Source organism: Ruditapes philippinarum, unplaced genomic scaffold (assembly GCF_026571515.1).
Source record: "Ruditapes philippinarum isolate M1 unplaced genomic scaffold, ASM2657151v2 ctg1027_1_1_1_1, whole genome shotgun sequence".
In the NCBI taxonomy this organism is placed as follows: domain Eukaryota; kingdom Metazoa; phylum Mollusca; class Bivalvia; order Venerida; family Veneridae; genus Ruditapes; species Ruditapes philippinarum.
The window spans coordinates 167,970-183,751 of record NW_026865483.1 but is presented as its reverse complement, the minus strand read 5'-3'; the positions used below and the strand labels follow the sequence as shown (position 1 = coordinate 183,751).

Genomic DNA, 15,782 nt, shown 5'->3' with positions numbered 1-15,782 from the left:
TTTTGCTATAATTTTTAGGTAGCTAGAGAGTTGTTTGAGCCACTGACAATGCAGATAATTCACTGGTTTACTGGAAGTAAAAAATCTGAAAGTGATGAAACAATGTGTTTGCTTGATGCTATATATGTAAGTTATCATTAGATCAATCATATGTTTGTTGTGACAGTTAGTAAATTTTTAAGAATAGTAAATTGGTGGCTTTTTAAGGGAGACTTATTCAATCTAAATTTCTTTATTTTTCTCTCCAATATAAAGAACCTTTAGTATAAATTTCATTGTGTATTTTGTTATATTGTTCCTTTAATGTATTATATAAGTTTTACAGTAATGTTATAATGGTGTTACAGGATGGCATGATACAACAGAATGACACTGCTCTCAGAGATTTCTGTGCTCGCTGCTTACATGAATTCTTAAAATGGTCAATCAAACAGACCAGCAAAAAGGTTTGTACAATACAATATATGCCTATATTTCTTGTTGTACTGACAAAATATCAGCCTTTATGTTCTATAAAATAGAGAGAGAAAGAAATAATCGACAATTAATTGTTTTGATTATTGAGTTTTTACTTTATATAATTTCTGATTGAAACAGTATGACGATAACTATGTGCTACTGTTACCTTTAGCTATGAAATGACAACATATTATTGTTAATGTTAGAAAATTTTATGCTGTGCCAAAAAAGGTAGAGTAATTTTTTAAATAATTTAAAGCCTAGTAAAAAAAAACAACATTAAGTAAAATTCAGGTTTCATTTTGCACAAAGGAATTTTGATGTGAACGTTGTTTAGCCAATTGCTTAAACTTATAGTTCACATGCTTTTGAACCAATATCAATTGTTTAATTAAGACAATATTTGAATCTGTGCATTTATATTTGATCACTTCTTTTATAGGCATCAGAGACAAACCCTGCCAATGCAAAGTCTGTTTTAAAGAGGCTATTCAGTTACGCCCTCCATCCAAGTCCATTCAAGAGACTTGGTGCAGCTCTCGCATTCAACAACATTTATACAATACTCAGGTATTATTTATTGGTATTATCTCTTAAACTAAATTTTATTTAATTGATAGTCTAACATCGCACAGTTAAGCCTGAGTGATACTAATTTTGTTGTATGAAAATTGTGTTGAAATTTATTCTAGAATTGCTTTTATGCCCTCTTAGGGTAAGGTGAAGGGAGGGGTAAGGTGAAGAGAGTTACAGTCAGTGTTTCACTCATTAAGTTAACAGAATGAGTTTTTTAGCAGATGATTTTCTCAATAATTTTCTACAGTTATATTCCAAAATGTGGATATTTGTTATATTATGTACATTTCCTTTTTTGCTTCTTTAATTTCTCTTTCTAATTAATCTTGTCATTGAATTCATTGATACATCATTGAAACATGTAAGCTAAAACAATCATTGGAATATGTTGCTACATCAGTTTGAAATCAATGCATTAATGATAAAATTGTGACAATTTTCAAAGTGACTGCCAGTGTTTATTAATAACTCTTGTTGTTATTTTTTTCAGAGAAGAAGAACCTCTTGTTAACTTATTCACTTTCCAGCTGCTTGTTCACTTTGTGGAAAGTTTGGCAATAGCTCACAATGATGAAAAATCACTAGGTAAAATTTATATATTTTGAAGACTTGGCAAGATAATATGGAGGTGTCAGATAATGAAAGTACTGCCCATTGATATTTACTTTGATACTTTTCAACTCATAAACACTGACATTTTTCTGACATTTCAAAATTACATTTAGTTCGGATCTATAGAACTATACAGAGGAGTATTGTTTATCCAAACCCATCTAGTTTTAACAGTTAAAACTTTGATACCAAAATATATCATTCTTGAACATTACAAAAGGACTTCATAATGTAAAAAGAGTAACTGTTTTATCTTGATTTTTTTCCCCGATAATTTTCGAACATTTTGGAAGTTTAGCTTTGAAAAGTTCTATGGTTATTTTAATTATGCAGGTACACAGGAGCAGTGTGGCAAAGCTTTGGAACATCTAGAAAAGATAATCAGATATAAAGCTGCCCTACTGAAAGTTCCTAACAAGTCTCGAACTGAACCAAAGTAATTAGGAATATTTTTCTAAATATTTAGCTTTTGAAACTAATTTAGTGATATATTCATATCGTAGATTGTCGCAAAACTTTTCATAGTTTCAGTGGTAATACATGTACTGGGTTTGAATTAATTGTGCATGTTCCTTAATGAGAGAGACAGCTTTTGAAGAACTTTTTATACACGTAAAAAACCTTTTTCCATAAGTGATAATAATTCAATGAACAGTGATGAAACATAAGGAAGTAAGCTAGGGTGGAGAGAAATTCTTGAATATAAAGTTTGAAGAACTTTTACTAATTTAAATTCTTCCACAATAGTCGTAAGTTCTTAACTGCATGAATATATTTGTACAGACATTGGAGCAGTGTAACATTAGAGATAGCAGTACGCTGGGTGACACGACAGTGTGGTAGACCTCAAACTGAATGTAGACATGCATGTATGAAACTATCTTATCAACTGTGTACTTTACTTGGAGGTAAACTGTTATATCAACTCTTAACTGTCAAATCATTTGAGATAAACTGTTATATCAACTCTGAACTGTCAAATCATTGGAGATAAACTGTTATATCAACTCTTAATTGTCAAATCATTTGAGATAAACTGTTATATCAACTCTTAACTATCAAATCATTTGAGATAAACTGTTATATCAACTCTTAACTGTCAAATAATTTGAGATAAACTTATATCAACTCTTAACTGTCAAATCATTTGAGATAAACTGTTATATCAACTCTTTACTATCAAATCAACTCTTTACTGTCATATCAAGTAAAAGTAAATTTTTATATAAATACTTTACTCAGTTTGGAAAAAACCATTGTCTAAACTCATTTTAAACTACTTGAAAGTAAACTTTTATGTTAATTTTGATCTATACTTTGAAGTAAACTCATAAAATTTGTATGCTATGTTGATGTTAAGTATTATTTTGACACTGTACTCTAATTAGAGGTAAATTATTCCATCATTTCTATATGGTTCAAAGCAGTTAACTTATGATTTGGTGGTAAACTTTTATTTTAACTATGTTAGGGATTTTATGATAAACTTGCTCATTTTAAGCAAGATGCATTCTTAGTTTCTTATTTCTTGTTTTTTTTTTATGATTTGTATGTATTTTCCAGGAATCAAGACCCCTGTGAAGTTTTTTCAAGCATGTCTGAAAGGAAAGGGACCTGTATACTGGATAGAAAGGTTATCACTATTAGTCTTTCAATCTGTATATCAATGATATTGGTTTTATGCATTTAGTTGATAACCTGCACAGATTGCATTTTTATGCTCCCCGAAAAAATTTCGGGGGAGCATATAGTCGCCGCCTTGTCCGTCCGTCCGGCTTTCCGTCCATCCGTCCGTCCGTCCCCTTTTCTTGTCCGGGACATAACTTTGAAACAACAAGAGGTATCAACATGAAACTTTGTAGGTAGATAGATCTAATTGAGTAGGTGTGCAGTGCACAAGAACCGTAACTCTACCTTGCCTATTTTTTGAATTATTCCCCTTTGTTTAATTTTACACTTTGAACATTGTCCGGTTCATAACTCTAAAAGTATAAGAGATATCAACATGAAACTTTGTAGGTAGATAGATCTCATTGAGTAGGTGTGCAGTGCACAAGAACCGTAACTCTGCCTTGCCTAATTTTTGAATTATCCCCCTTTGTTTATTTTACACTTTGAACTTTGTCCGGGACATAACTCTAAGACTATAATAGGTATCAACACGAAACTTTGAAGGTAGATAGGTCTCATTGAGTAGGTGTGCAGTGAACAAGAACCGTAACTCTTCCTTGCCTAAGTTTTGAATTATCCCCCTTTGTTTATTTTTACACTTTGAACTTTGTCCGGGACATAACTCTAAATGTATAAGAGGTATCAACATGAAACTTTGTAGGTAGATAGATCTCATTGAGTAGGTGTGCAGTGCTCAAAAACCGTAACTCTGCCTTGCCTTATTTTTGAATTATCCCCCTTTGTTTATTTTACACTTTGAACTTTGTCTGGGACATAACTCTAACACTATAAGTGGTAGCAACATGAAATTTTGTAGGTAGAAAGATGTCATTGAGTAGGTGTGCAGTGCACAAGAACCGTAACTCTGCCTTGCCTAATTTTTGAATAATTCCCCTTTGTTTATTTTTACACTTTGAACTTTGTCCAGGACATAACTGTAAAACTATAAGAGATATCAACATGAAACTTTGTAGGTAGATAGATCTTATTGAGTAGGTGTGCAGTGCACAAGAACCATAACTCTGCCTTGCCTAATTTTTTAATTACCCCCCTTTGTTTATTTTTGAACTTTGAACTTTGTCCAGGACATAACTCTAAAACTATAAGAGGTATCAACATGAAACTTTGTAGGTAGATAGATCTCATTAAGTAGGTTTGCAGTGCACAAGAACTGTAACACTGTCTTGCCTACTTTTAGAGTTATTGCCCTTTGTTTATTTTGACACTTTGAACTTTGTCCGGGACATTACTCTAAAATTATAAGAGATATCTGAACATGAAACTTTGTAGATAGATAGGTCTCATTGGATGGAAGTGCAGTGCTTAAGAATTATTACTCTGCTTTGCCTTATTTTGAAGTAATTGCCCTTTGTTTATTTTTACTTTTTGACTTTTGTCCGGGACATAACTTTAAAACTATTAGAGATATTAACATGAAACTTTGTAGGTAGCTAGATATAATTGGATAGAACTGCAATGCTTAAAGAACCTAAACAAAGCCTGGTCTAATTTTGGAGTTATTGCCCTTTGTTTATTTTTACACTTTGAATTTTACCAGGGACATAACTCTGATATCATCAGGAAACTTTATAGATAGATAGATCTCATTGAATAGAAGTGCAGTGCAAAGAAACATAACTTCTCCTTGCCTAATTTAGGAGTTTTTGCACTTTGTTCATTTTTTTTATACTTTCCTGTGTCCAGAACCTTCTCGGGGAGCATCACCCGGTTCAACCGGTTCTTGTTTTAACATACTGATCAAGTGTTTTTGTGTACCATCAATTCTTAAGTTAAAATTTAAAAATATGTCAATGTTTTAACTGGAGAAATGTTTAATATATCATGTTTGATACAAAGTATAAAAGTAAAAGTTGCTTCATTTATCCATTTATCAATGGCCTGTTACCGTTTTTGTAAACTGCCTAAAAAAAAGATGTTGTCATTTGCTGTCAATCTTTATGTCTGTTATACTGATGTATGTATGTATGTGACATTTACAGATTTGAAGGTGGAGGACATCTAGGTCATGATAAAGTTGGAATAGAGGGGTTCCCTACATTAGTTGATATGTCAGACAAGTTTTCCATGCAGATAACATTATCCTGGTTTGACAATCTGCTGGCTGCACTAGATTGTTATACATGGGTGTTTGGTGAAAGTCTTCTCTCACCTGGAGAACTGTTTCCCAGTAAGCTGGTTTATAATTTATATCTTATTTATAGTTTAAATGTATTCTTAAATTATTCAATATCCTTGATTTATGTTCTAGGTAATTAATTTAAAACTTTTCACAAGTTGTTAAATGGATTCAAATTTATTAACAAAGTTAAATTAAAATAAAACAGCTGGCGATGCAAAGTCTTAACTTGCAAGTCTGTCATGGGTGATTTATATACACTGAATGTGAATTTAGTTACATATTGTCACATACATGTGAAGAACTAGCACTGTCTAAAAGTTAGCAACATCTCTCCAGAATTAATAAAACTACATTATCTTTTTTTCAACATAATTATGCCCCGCCGATGGAATCGGGCGGGGGATATAGTTTTGGCGTTGTCCGTCCGTCCTTCCGTCCGTCCGCACTCACAGGAGAGTAATTATGTGGCTAGAGGGACAATAGGTAACTGTTCTTTCTCTTTGATGTCATTCATTCCGTAATGCTTTTATGTGGCTATTTTCTTTTGTGTGGCTAAAAAGAACAATAGAGTAGCCACATAATTACTGTCCTGTGAGAACATCCGTCCATCCGAATTTCGTTTCTGGAGTAGTTCTCTGCAACTACTGGCTGGAATTCAACAAAACTTTATGGGAATCATCAATATCAAGAAGAGATGCGCATAACTTCGGCTTGTTCCGGTCCGACCCTTGGCCCTTGATTAGTTATGTAGTATGCATATAGAGTAAAAATCGTTTCCGGAGTAGTTCTCTGCAACTACTGGCAGGAATTCAACGAAACTTTATGGGAATCATCAATATCAAGAGGAGATGCGCATATCGTCTGCTTGTTCCGGTCAGACACTTTAACTCAGAGTTATGGCCCTTGATTAGTTATGTAGTATGCATATAGAGTAAAAATCGTTTCTGCACTACTGGCTGGAATTCAACGAAACTTTATGGGAATCATCAATACCAAGAGGAGATGCGCATATCGTCTGCTTGTTCTGGTCAGACACTTTAACTCAGAGTTATGGCCCTTGATTAGTTATGCAGTATGCATATGGAGTAAAAATCGTTTCCGCGCTACTTCTCTGCAACTACTGGCTGGAATTCAACGAAACTCTATGGGAACCTTCAATACCAAGAGGAGATGCGCATATCGTCGGCTTGTTCGGGTCAGACACTTTAACTCAGAGTTATGGCCCTTGATTAGTTATGCAATATGCATATGGAGTAAATATCGTTTCCGGAGTAGTTCTCTGCAACTACTGGCTAGAATTCAACGAAACTTTATGGGAACCTTCAATACCAAGAGGAGATGCGCATATCGTCGGCTTGTTCGGGTCAGACATTTTAACTTAAAGTTATGGCCCTTGATAACTTATGCAGTATACAACCAGAGCAATAATAGTTTCCGTGCTACTTCTCTGTAACTACTGGCTGGAATTCAATGAAACTTTATTAGATACGAAGAGGAAATGTGCATATAGTCGCCTTGTTCCGGTCAGACACTTATAACTCAGATTTATGGCCCTTGATTAGTTATGCAGTATGCATACAACTCATTGGCATTTCCAGATATTACTATTTAACACACAGTTATGGCTATTTTATTGCCCTGAATATTTATCAAGTTCAAAGAATATTACTGTTTATGCCATGATTAATATATAAATAAAGCCTTATGTCTTCAGTTGTTGTGTTAATAATAACCAGTACTCGGCGGGGGATATAAATTCAACGAATTTGCTTGTTCAGTTTTGAAATTTTTTGTATTGCTTAACAATACCTTGGTTTATTTCCTTGTATTAAAACATCATTATCTTATGTATATATTTTTAGAAAAATCAGGAGTTGGGGATGGTAGTCATATATTTGTCTCCCTTGAGTACTTTCTACAGAATATTTCCATGGTTACAATAGAGGATGTAGTGAAGCTATTCCCAACAAAATCAGAGGATGAATATTTTACTCCAAAGGATCGAGATGATTTTAATAGGTACAGACTATTTTTATGAACTTTAGATATTTGATTAACTATGATGGTTTCTCAGATTTTTATCAATAGTATCTTATAATAGATTTTTTCTGTATTCTGTATTTACATTGCCATTTCTATTGTTCTTTAATGTTTAGTCTAAGATCCATCTAGATATTTATGTCACTTCTCAATTTTTTGTTTTGTCAGTTTGTCTGTGCAAGTGTACAGATTATAAGCAACATAATTTATTCATTGATATTTCTTATCACATCTGGTTTGTATTGTTCCTACAGCCAGGATTGAATTATTGTGTGGTGATTATTTAAAAATGCGTTTTTAGTTCTTAAAATACAAATTTCTTGATTAATGCAAATATACATCTTTTTGGCATTAATATGTGAATTGCAAACATTTTGGCCTTCATAATATCTTGGCTTTGATCATCTTTATAAGTTTTACTGCCCAAAAGAGCGAGTTAAATAATATTGTGAATGAATATTGTATTACAATTTGAGAGGAGTACACTATATCTGTGTGTTTAAATCATGCATATGTTTAGGAATTTTATCTCCACTATTCAAGAAATAGAGAGAGATATTGTACTCACCCTGCCATTACATTTTGGTTAAGTTTTGGCATGCATGTTAGTATCTTCAAAACTACTGTAGAAATGGGTTGAAATTTCACACAGTTCTCTGTGTTTATCTTACATGACGGGCATAGTCTCTATAACTCTGAGTTACCTTTTTAACAGACTTAGTGCCTTTCCTTTCTGTCAAGCACTGAGAATAATTGAGCAAACTGTCTTACAGAAGCTCTTGTTAAAGACATGACTTTATCATCGGGAAATATTTTTATTTCATGCTTTTTACAGGGCAAAATGTACAGTTATTATAAGGACATTCAGTTTCCTCACCATCATGTTGGCAAAGTTTGCTAAAGAAACTATTAATGTAAGTTACAATAGTACCTAAATTGAAATAGAAATCATTTACATCAAATTGAATTACATCAGTAAGCTCCCCTCACATAAAAAAAACAACAACCAAAAAAACATCAAATATTCATTGAGAAAAATTTGTTTAGAATGCATGTTTAAATATTTGGAGGGCTTGATTGTAAATAGTAAAAAGAATATCTTTTAAACTTGAAAAATGGTTTTAACATTTTTTATGAAAAAACAATTATTAAAAGATTTTTTCACCTTAGCAACTAAAAAGCCATTATGTACAACTCTGAAATAGTTCTCATTCAAGGACAGTTGATTATATTAAAAAATGAACATATTGAATTAATATTTTTTATCCTAAAAACAACCGAGTTTTACAACCGAGTTTGTGAGATTTTTATTATTGTTTTATTTTATTACTGTATGATTGTTGTAATGAAATAGAAATATTGATCATTTATTATCACAGGTTATGCCCAAGTCAATTTTTGGGAAGGAGTTATGGGAACTGATACTCTGCTGTGTTATCAAACCAGGAAATGTGGGCTTTAATTTAGGAGATGTTGAAATCATGAAAAATCTTCCACAAGAGGTACATACAGCTTTTCTAGCTTTTTTTATAGCTCAGACATGGTGAGCTTTTGTGATCGCTTTTCGTCGGGAGTCCGTCCGGCGTCCGTCAGTCGTCCGTAAACTTTTACTTTAAACGACATCTCCTCATAATTCAATTTCAACAAAACTTCACAGGAATGTTCCTTTGGTAGTCAACTTTAAAAATTGTTCAAAGAATTTAATTCCAAGCAGAACTCTTGTTGCCATGGCAACCAAAAGAAAAAACTTAAAATATATTCTTTTAGGAAACCGATAGAGCTAGAGCTTAAATATTTGGCATGAAACATCATCTAGTCAGTGTCTTCCAAGTTTGTTCAAATAAATGCCCTGGGGTCAAAATTGGCCTCGCCTGAGGGTCATTGATTTTCCTTATTTGTATATAGTAAAAACTTAAAAAAATCTTCTTTTAAAAAGCCCTTATAGCTAGAGCTTAGATATTAAACATGAAACATCTTCTAATGGGTGTCTTCCATGTTTGTTCAAATTAAAGCTCTGGGGTCAAAATTGGCCCCGTCCCAGGAGGTCATTGTTTTTCCCTTTATGTATATAGTAAAAACTTAAAAAATCTTCTTTTAAAAAACCCTAAGAGCTAGAGCTAAGATATTTAGCATGAAACATCTAATGGTGTCTACCATTTTTGTTCAAATAAGGGCCCTGGGGTTAAAATTGGCCCCACCCCGGGGGTCACTGATTTTCCTTATATGTATATATAGTAAAAACTTAAAAAATCTTCTTTTAAAAACCCAAAGAGCTAGAGTTTAGATATTAAGCATGAACTATCTTCTAGTGAGTGACTACCAAGTTTGTTCAAATAAAAGCCCTGGGGACAAAATTGGCCCCGCCCAGAGGGGGGGGGGGGGTCATTGTTTTTCCCTATATATGTATAGTAAAAACTTAAAAAATCTTCTTACAGCTAACACTTAGATATTTACCCTGAAACATCTTCAAATGGGTGTCTACAAAGTTTGTTCAAATAAAAGCCCCTGGGTTAAAATTGGCCCCCTCCTGGGGGCCTATATACAGGTGAGCAATTTCAGGGCCATCATGGCCCACTTGTTTCAGTTTTGAAATAATTTAGCAATTTATCAGTCATAATGATAACAGTATATTGCTGTACAAATATTAGTTATACTCCTGATGTAATTACTAGCTTGTTCACAATTATCTGTTGAGGCAGCAGTGCAGAACGAATGACTTTGAATATAATTTCTTGAACAAAATTGTAACAGATATTTTGTTTGATACAAATTCAATGAGCATAAGTACTAGAATTACATAAAATTTTCTTTATTGAACATTGTTACAAATGATGGTATAGTGTGTTTATTACACAAAGTAATTAAAACAGTAATGCCTCTTTGACGAGGCTTGTGTTTTCTAGATAAATAAAAATACTTGAATACTTATCTATGAAATATTGTAAGCTATGTAGTCACTATCATAGTTTACTTTGTAATAACTTTTGGAGATTTTTCATTCATAGTATGTATAGTAATTTTAGGATAATAATTTTGTATCTTTCAGATATGACAATAATTTTGTCAAATCATTTCTATAGTTGTGAGGTATTATTATCTTCCCAATCTAAGCTTCAAAGCTGCATGTCTTCAGATAAGCCTTAAAGTCTAAAGGAAAAAAAACCTTAAGAAATATGTACTGTGATTTGAGAAAATTAAAAATTTATTCTATTCAAGTAAAACTATAATTATATGTTCCATGCATATGAATGACTGATTCTGCCGTATTTATCACAATATTTCTACTGTGTGACCAACTTAGTAAGAGCTTTTTATGCATATTTTGACATCTATTTGCTAATTTACATGGATTGAAAATTTTTGTGCAATGTGTAAATTCCTTTTTTTTCACTTGAAAATATTTTACTTTTTAATACATTTTCATTTTTTTTTTGAAAATCAGCATTAATCTGGAAGCAACTGTTTTACTTGTATTGTCTGAAAAATTACTTGAAAACAAATATAACGACACCTATAGAATTCTCCACATAATGAAGTTCATAAAGCATTGCTATGATTTTAACAATATATTAATGATGTAATACATGTATGTGGATTAAATGACGATTATTTATAATTACAGCTGATGCAGACTCTACAAGTTTTCTCGAAACAGTTTAAAACACAAATGGTGCAACACTTCACAAAGTCTCTAGCAGGTAACAGGTGAGAACCTCTATTCTAAAACACTTACCTCCTGTGACCGCTTGTGGTTCTGAAGAAAATGGTCATACAATGGGTTGGACTTACCTGTTATGAAGGTATTCAAATGAAAGTAAGCAGAATTTACAAACAACAAAACTTTCAAGGAAAACAAACTGCTAATTTGTTGAGTTGTATATATGATACCTTTTGGGAGACTCGAGGCAGGTATCCGCTGATAGAATTTAGAAATACACTGAAAGTTAGCAACATGGAAGTACAATAACTGATTTGTTCACCATTTTCACATGGTATCTTAAAACTAAACATGTTCATCATGGATAGTAGAATCATTGGAAATACGATATTGAACAGATAGAATACTGGGTGTCGTTTAACTGTCACTTCAAATTGTAGAAAGTGAAACTAATCTTTGATTTTAATATAGCTGATGCTGGGCAAAATCTGGGTATTCAAAATTAGAAATTTGATTTTGATTATATATTATTGTTTCATTTTGGTAATTATTTTACAATTCTATACAATACAATTATACATCAAGCAGAATTGTATATTATGCTGAGTAATGTTTTTTTAGTTTTGGTAACCTATTCTTAAAGGGACTCCACTGAGGTTTAAAAGCTGAAAAACATAACATTTGAATTTCTTACATAAATGAGCTAGGGCACTTTAAACAGAAATATATGCAAAGATAGTTAAGAAATATACTTTAGAATAAATTGAAAATCGTATTTATATGCTTTCTATCCCTGCTTCAACACTAATCAAACTTGGCACAAATGTTGACTGGACCATTGCCCTTGCAACAACATGCTCAGGCTTAAATTTTCTGTTACCATGGCAACGAGGGGACATCTCAAAATTGCCAAAAATCACTATTTTGCGTTGATTTTTTCCATCAAAATTGATTTCAAAGTGCTGCAACTTCTCAATGGATTGAGATAGAGTCAAATGCTTTTCAACGTTGCTTACACGTTACCTTATGATCAATCTGGGGTCATTAATAGCCTCTCACAAGTCCAAAATTTTCTTGGCGATGAAGGTCACACTAACACCTAGAGATTACTACTGTGATTCCTACAACTGAGATTAACATTAAAACTTCATATGATCAAATATTGGATATAGGTAATCCTTTATCAAGCCTGCAGATTAACTTAATCAATCAGTACTAGGGGCCCTTGGACCTATAAATAGAAATACTTGTTAATGTATTCCACTTATGATCTGAACATTAATTATCATAAAACTTTTTGATGCAAAAAAGCAAGAAACAGACAATGAATTTCAAAGAAGCAGAAAAAAACATGACATACCATTCAAGTTATTATACTAGAATTTAACAAAAACAATTATTGGATAAGGAAGAGTTTAACAATAGTAAAAGAATTTCTTAAAATGTTTTGGACCTTTTTTCATTGTATTTGCCTTATATAGATAAAAACATTTTTACACAACAAAAAATCCTAAAGTAATTATTATGCAATAGAAATACATTTGAAATTAAGTGCATCTTTATATATAATTTTCAGATTAAGGTTTGCCCATGTCATAAGTCATGCAACATGTCATAGACATTTGGCATAGTGCCATAGGATGCTTGTTTTTTTTGGCACACAGCTTTTTTTTCCAAAGCCTCATATTTTCTCCTGTAAAACTTGTTAGTCTCAAATTGGCAATTAAAGGTGGTCATTGTCTAATTGATGCCAGATATGGGTTGTCATTTTATATCTGCAGGTTTTCAAGTCAGAAGTTTTAGTTGCTTATTATTTTATTTGATCAGGAACCTGTTGAGGATGTTACCTGTAGCCTTGGATGACAGTTCAGTGGACCATATTAGCATGCAGCAGATATTTTCTGGTTACCTGCTCCTTCATGATGTAGATATGTTACTGCCTAGCTTACCTCAACAAACTGGAAACAAGTGTGCCATACAGCTGATGGATAATGTGTATCAGGTTATAATTACTTTAATAATAGAACATATATTTAGATGAACTTCAGAATAACTTTCGTGCCAAGCGTATGTTTTATTAAAACTTTTATAAACAAAATTTGTCATGTGTTCTGTAATATTTTAAGGTTGAGTTAATTCTTTGGCACAAACATCTGTGTTGAGATTTTTTTGGTTCTACATCAGCAATAATTCTGTTAAAACATCTTATACAGGTATTTATCAAAAATGTTATAGCAAATTTATTGAAATATATTTATATGTGCTGGCTGAATTTTTGAACTTTGTTACTTTAAAGCAACTCCACTGAGGCCCAAAAGCCTAAAATCCTAGATAGTTAAGAAATATAGTCTAAAATGAATTGAAAGTTGTATTTTTTGTTCTATTCTAAACCCAAATTTGCAAGAAAAGCATGAGTCTAAGGATCTGAATTATTTCCAGCCCCATCATGTCAAAAATCCTAGTGGAGTCATTTAAATGTGTATGGTGTATACAATCTCTTACCAGTTCTGTTTAGGTCATAGATAGTGGCAGGATGTGATGACAAGAAATTGATAATATATTGGATATTTGAAAGATATAAGTAAGGTACTACACAGTTGTAACATAGATATTAACTGTAAGATATATATACATGTAAGACACCTTGCTTTAATTAATGTTTCATTTTTTTTCAGGGTATAGTATCAAAGTCAACTGGTGATCTTACATCAGTGACCTTGACTCCTACAGCACACACACTAGCAAAGGTCATGCTGAAATTAGCTCTTTCCATAGGGATAAAGGTAAAGATAATTTGTTTTAAATTAGCCTTTTACTTGGAAAACATCAAGAAATGTAAAGATGTGATAGGAGAAGTTTATTGTCATGAAGTTTATGTCACCAAAGTGAATTTTTCAAATCAGTTATTTGTGATTTAGCATCTGTTTGCAGATTTGCATGCACATTACTAGCTAAGGTAAATAAGGTGCCTTCTTTAGTGAGTAGTGTTGGGATGCAGTATAAGTTTAATGTCATTTCTTTGCATTACAGTTTTTGCTATATAATTTTGCAGAGTGAGATGGTACTGTCTAACATATTTGATGGAGCTTGGGTTAGTAGAGGTTCTAATAAAGCATCAGAACAAATACATGGTGATCTGTTCTTCTCTACCTTCAAAAGTACAATCTCCTGGTACTGTATACTCCATGCTAGTGAGATTGTACCAGCTGTGGTTGTCAAGGCAAAGTCTGAGCCTAACAGGGTATGTGCTTTGCTCATTGCCACTGTGGACTTCTTGACAAAGGATAGGGATTTGAGGAAAAGGTAAGTGGAAAATTGGTTTAATCAGCAAAGGTTATTTTTTACAATTTATTTTTATATAAAATTATGAGATTGTCACTAATCACAGTAATGATTCAGATGGGGTGTTTTCTATTGCATATGATTGCATAAACCGAATGATCATCTTTGGACTGAAAGTCTGCCATTGTAGTGGGTTACCACATTATAGTTTACTTACATTACAAGTTAACAAAAAATCTTTACAAATATTTTATGGTATCATGATAAATAGATACATCCTTGATAATATACATGAATTTGAAATGCTTTGAATTTACACATTAGTGTCAGTTGTGTATAATTGGAGGACACAAGATACAACAACATTGTTAAAATAACATACATATTTTATTGAATAAAGGATTAAACTACTATTCATGATACCATATGACAATAAAATTAATTTTCAAAGGTTTAATTCATAATTTTAGCAAGACACTCAAACTAATAAATAACCAAGAGAAAAAAAAACATATGATAGGCAAGGAGCTTGTCTGCCCTAACAGATTGATATTAATAGTCTAATAGAGTTTACCTAAAGCCAAGAAAAATATATATTTTGGCTGCAATAGACTGTGTTGCATGTCACTATAATAATTTATATATATAAATTCTTGTTGCCTCCGTGGTCGAGGGGTTAGAGTTGATGACTTCTAATCCAGTTACCTCCCTGGCTTGGGTTCGATCCCCGGGAGATGCTTTGGTAGTTTAGCACGGAGGAAGGTAGTCTAGTACTGGTGTAACTCTCCAGGAATGATGGTTAGGAAACTACCCGCCTATATGACTGAAATACTGTTGGGGAAAAGGCGTAAAATGAAACAAAATAAACAAACAAAAAATTCTTGTTGTCAATGACAAGGTTTTTATAACAAAATGCTTGTAATTTTTATCTATAGCGAAGGCCCCAATGTTTTGAATGCAATATTGACACAGTGGGCATCATTGTCAGGGTGGTGGGGTAAATCCTCTGATACAGATCAACAAAGTATGACACTAATGCTGATCACCAAACTCCTACTGATTGACAGTAAGGTATGTTCGACAAAATTTTTGCTTACATGTATATTTTATGCTTAGCTTTGATTAGAGCATTGAATGTTAAAGCTATGTTAAAGAGCACCAACATGAAAAAAGTTCATCATTTTAGCTCATTCAAAATTTGTGAAATACTTGTTATGGTACATTATCTTTTGAGAAAGAATATATTCGTTGTCATCTTTTAAGACAAGTCTCTGTAGACAGTTTTCATTTTATATTGAATTTTCAGACTTATTTTGTATAACCTGTATTCCATATTTTTCTTGT

The 15,782-nt window shown here is 32.4% G+C and overlaps 1 protein-coding gene across 1 annotated transcript in view; it reads left to right on the top strand.

The window, feature by feature from the left end:
• LOC132729277 (DNA-dependent protein kinase catalytic subunit-like) overlaps positions 1 to 15,782 on the top strand; it is a 105,958-nt gene that overhangs the window by 38,465 nt on the left and 51,711 nt on the right. The window contains exons 24-39 of the mRNA XM_060714999.1: positions 19 to 126; positions 348 to 446; positions 902 to 1,029; positions 1,526 to 1,620; positions 1,981 to 2,083; positions 2,431 to 2,555; positions 3,211 to 3,280; positions 5,319 to 5,506; positions 7,321 to 7,477; positions 8,334 to 8,412; positions 8,878 to 9,000; positions 11,121 to 11,203; positions 12,984 to 13,158; positions 13,832 to 13,939; positions 14,209 to 14,459; positions 15,374 to 15,509. Coding sequence (XP_060570982.1) covers positions 19 to 126; positions 348 to 446; positions 902 to 1,029; positions 1,526 to 1,620; positions 1,981 to 2,083; positions 2,431 to 2,555; positions 3,211 to 3,280; positions 5,319 to 5,506; positions 7,321 to 7,477; positions 8,334 to 8,412; positions 8,878 to 9,000; positions 11,121 to 11,203; positions 12,984 to 13,158; positions 13,832 to 13,939; positions 14,209 to 14,459; positions 15,374 to 15,509 — 2,028 coding nt within the window. The remainder of the gene's footprint in view (positions 1 to 18; positions 127 to 347; positions 447 to 901; positions 1,030 to 1,525; positions 1,621 to 1,980; positions 2,084 to 2,430; positions 2,556 to 3,210; positions 3,281 to 5,318; positions 5,507 to 7,320; positions 7,478 to 8,333; positions 8,413 to 8,877; positions 9,001 to 11,120; positions 11,204 to 12,983; positions 13,159 to 13,831; positions 13,940 to 14,208; positions 14,460 to 15,373; positions 15,510 to 15,782) is intronic.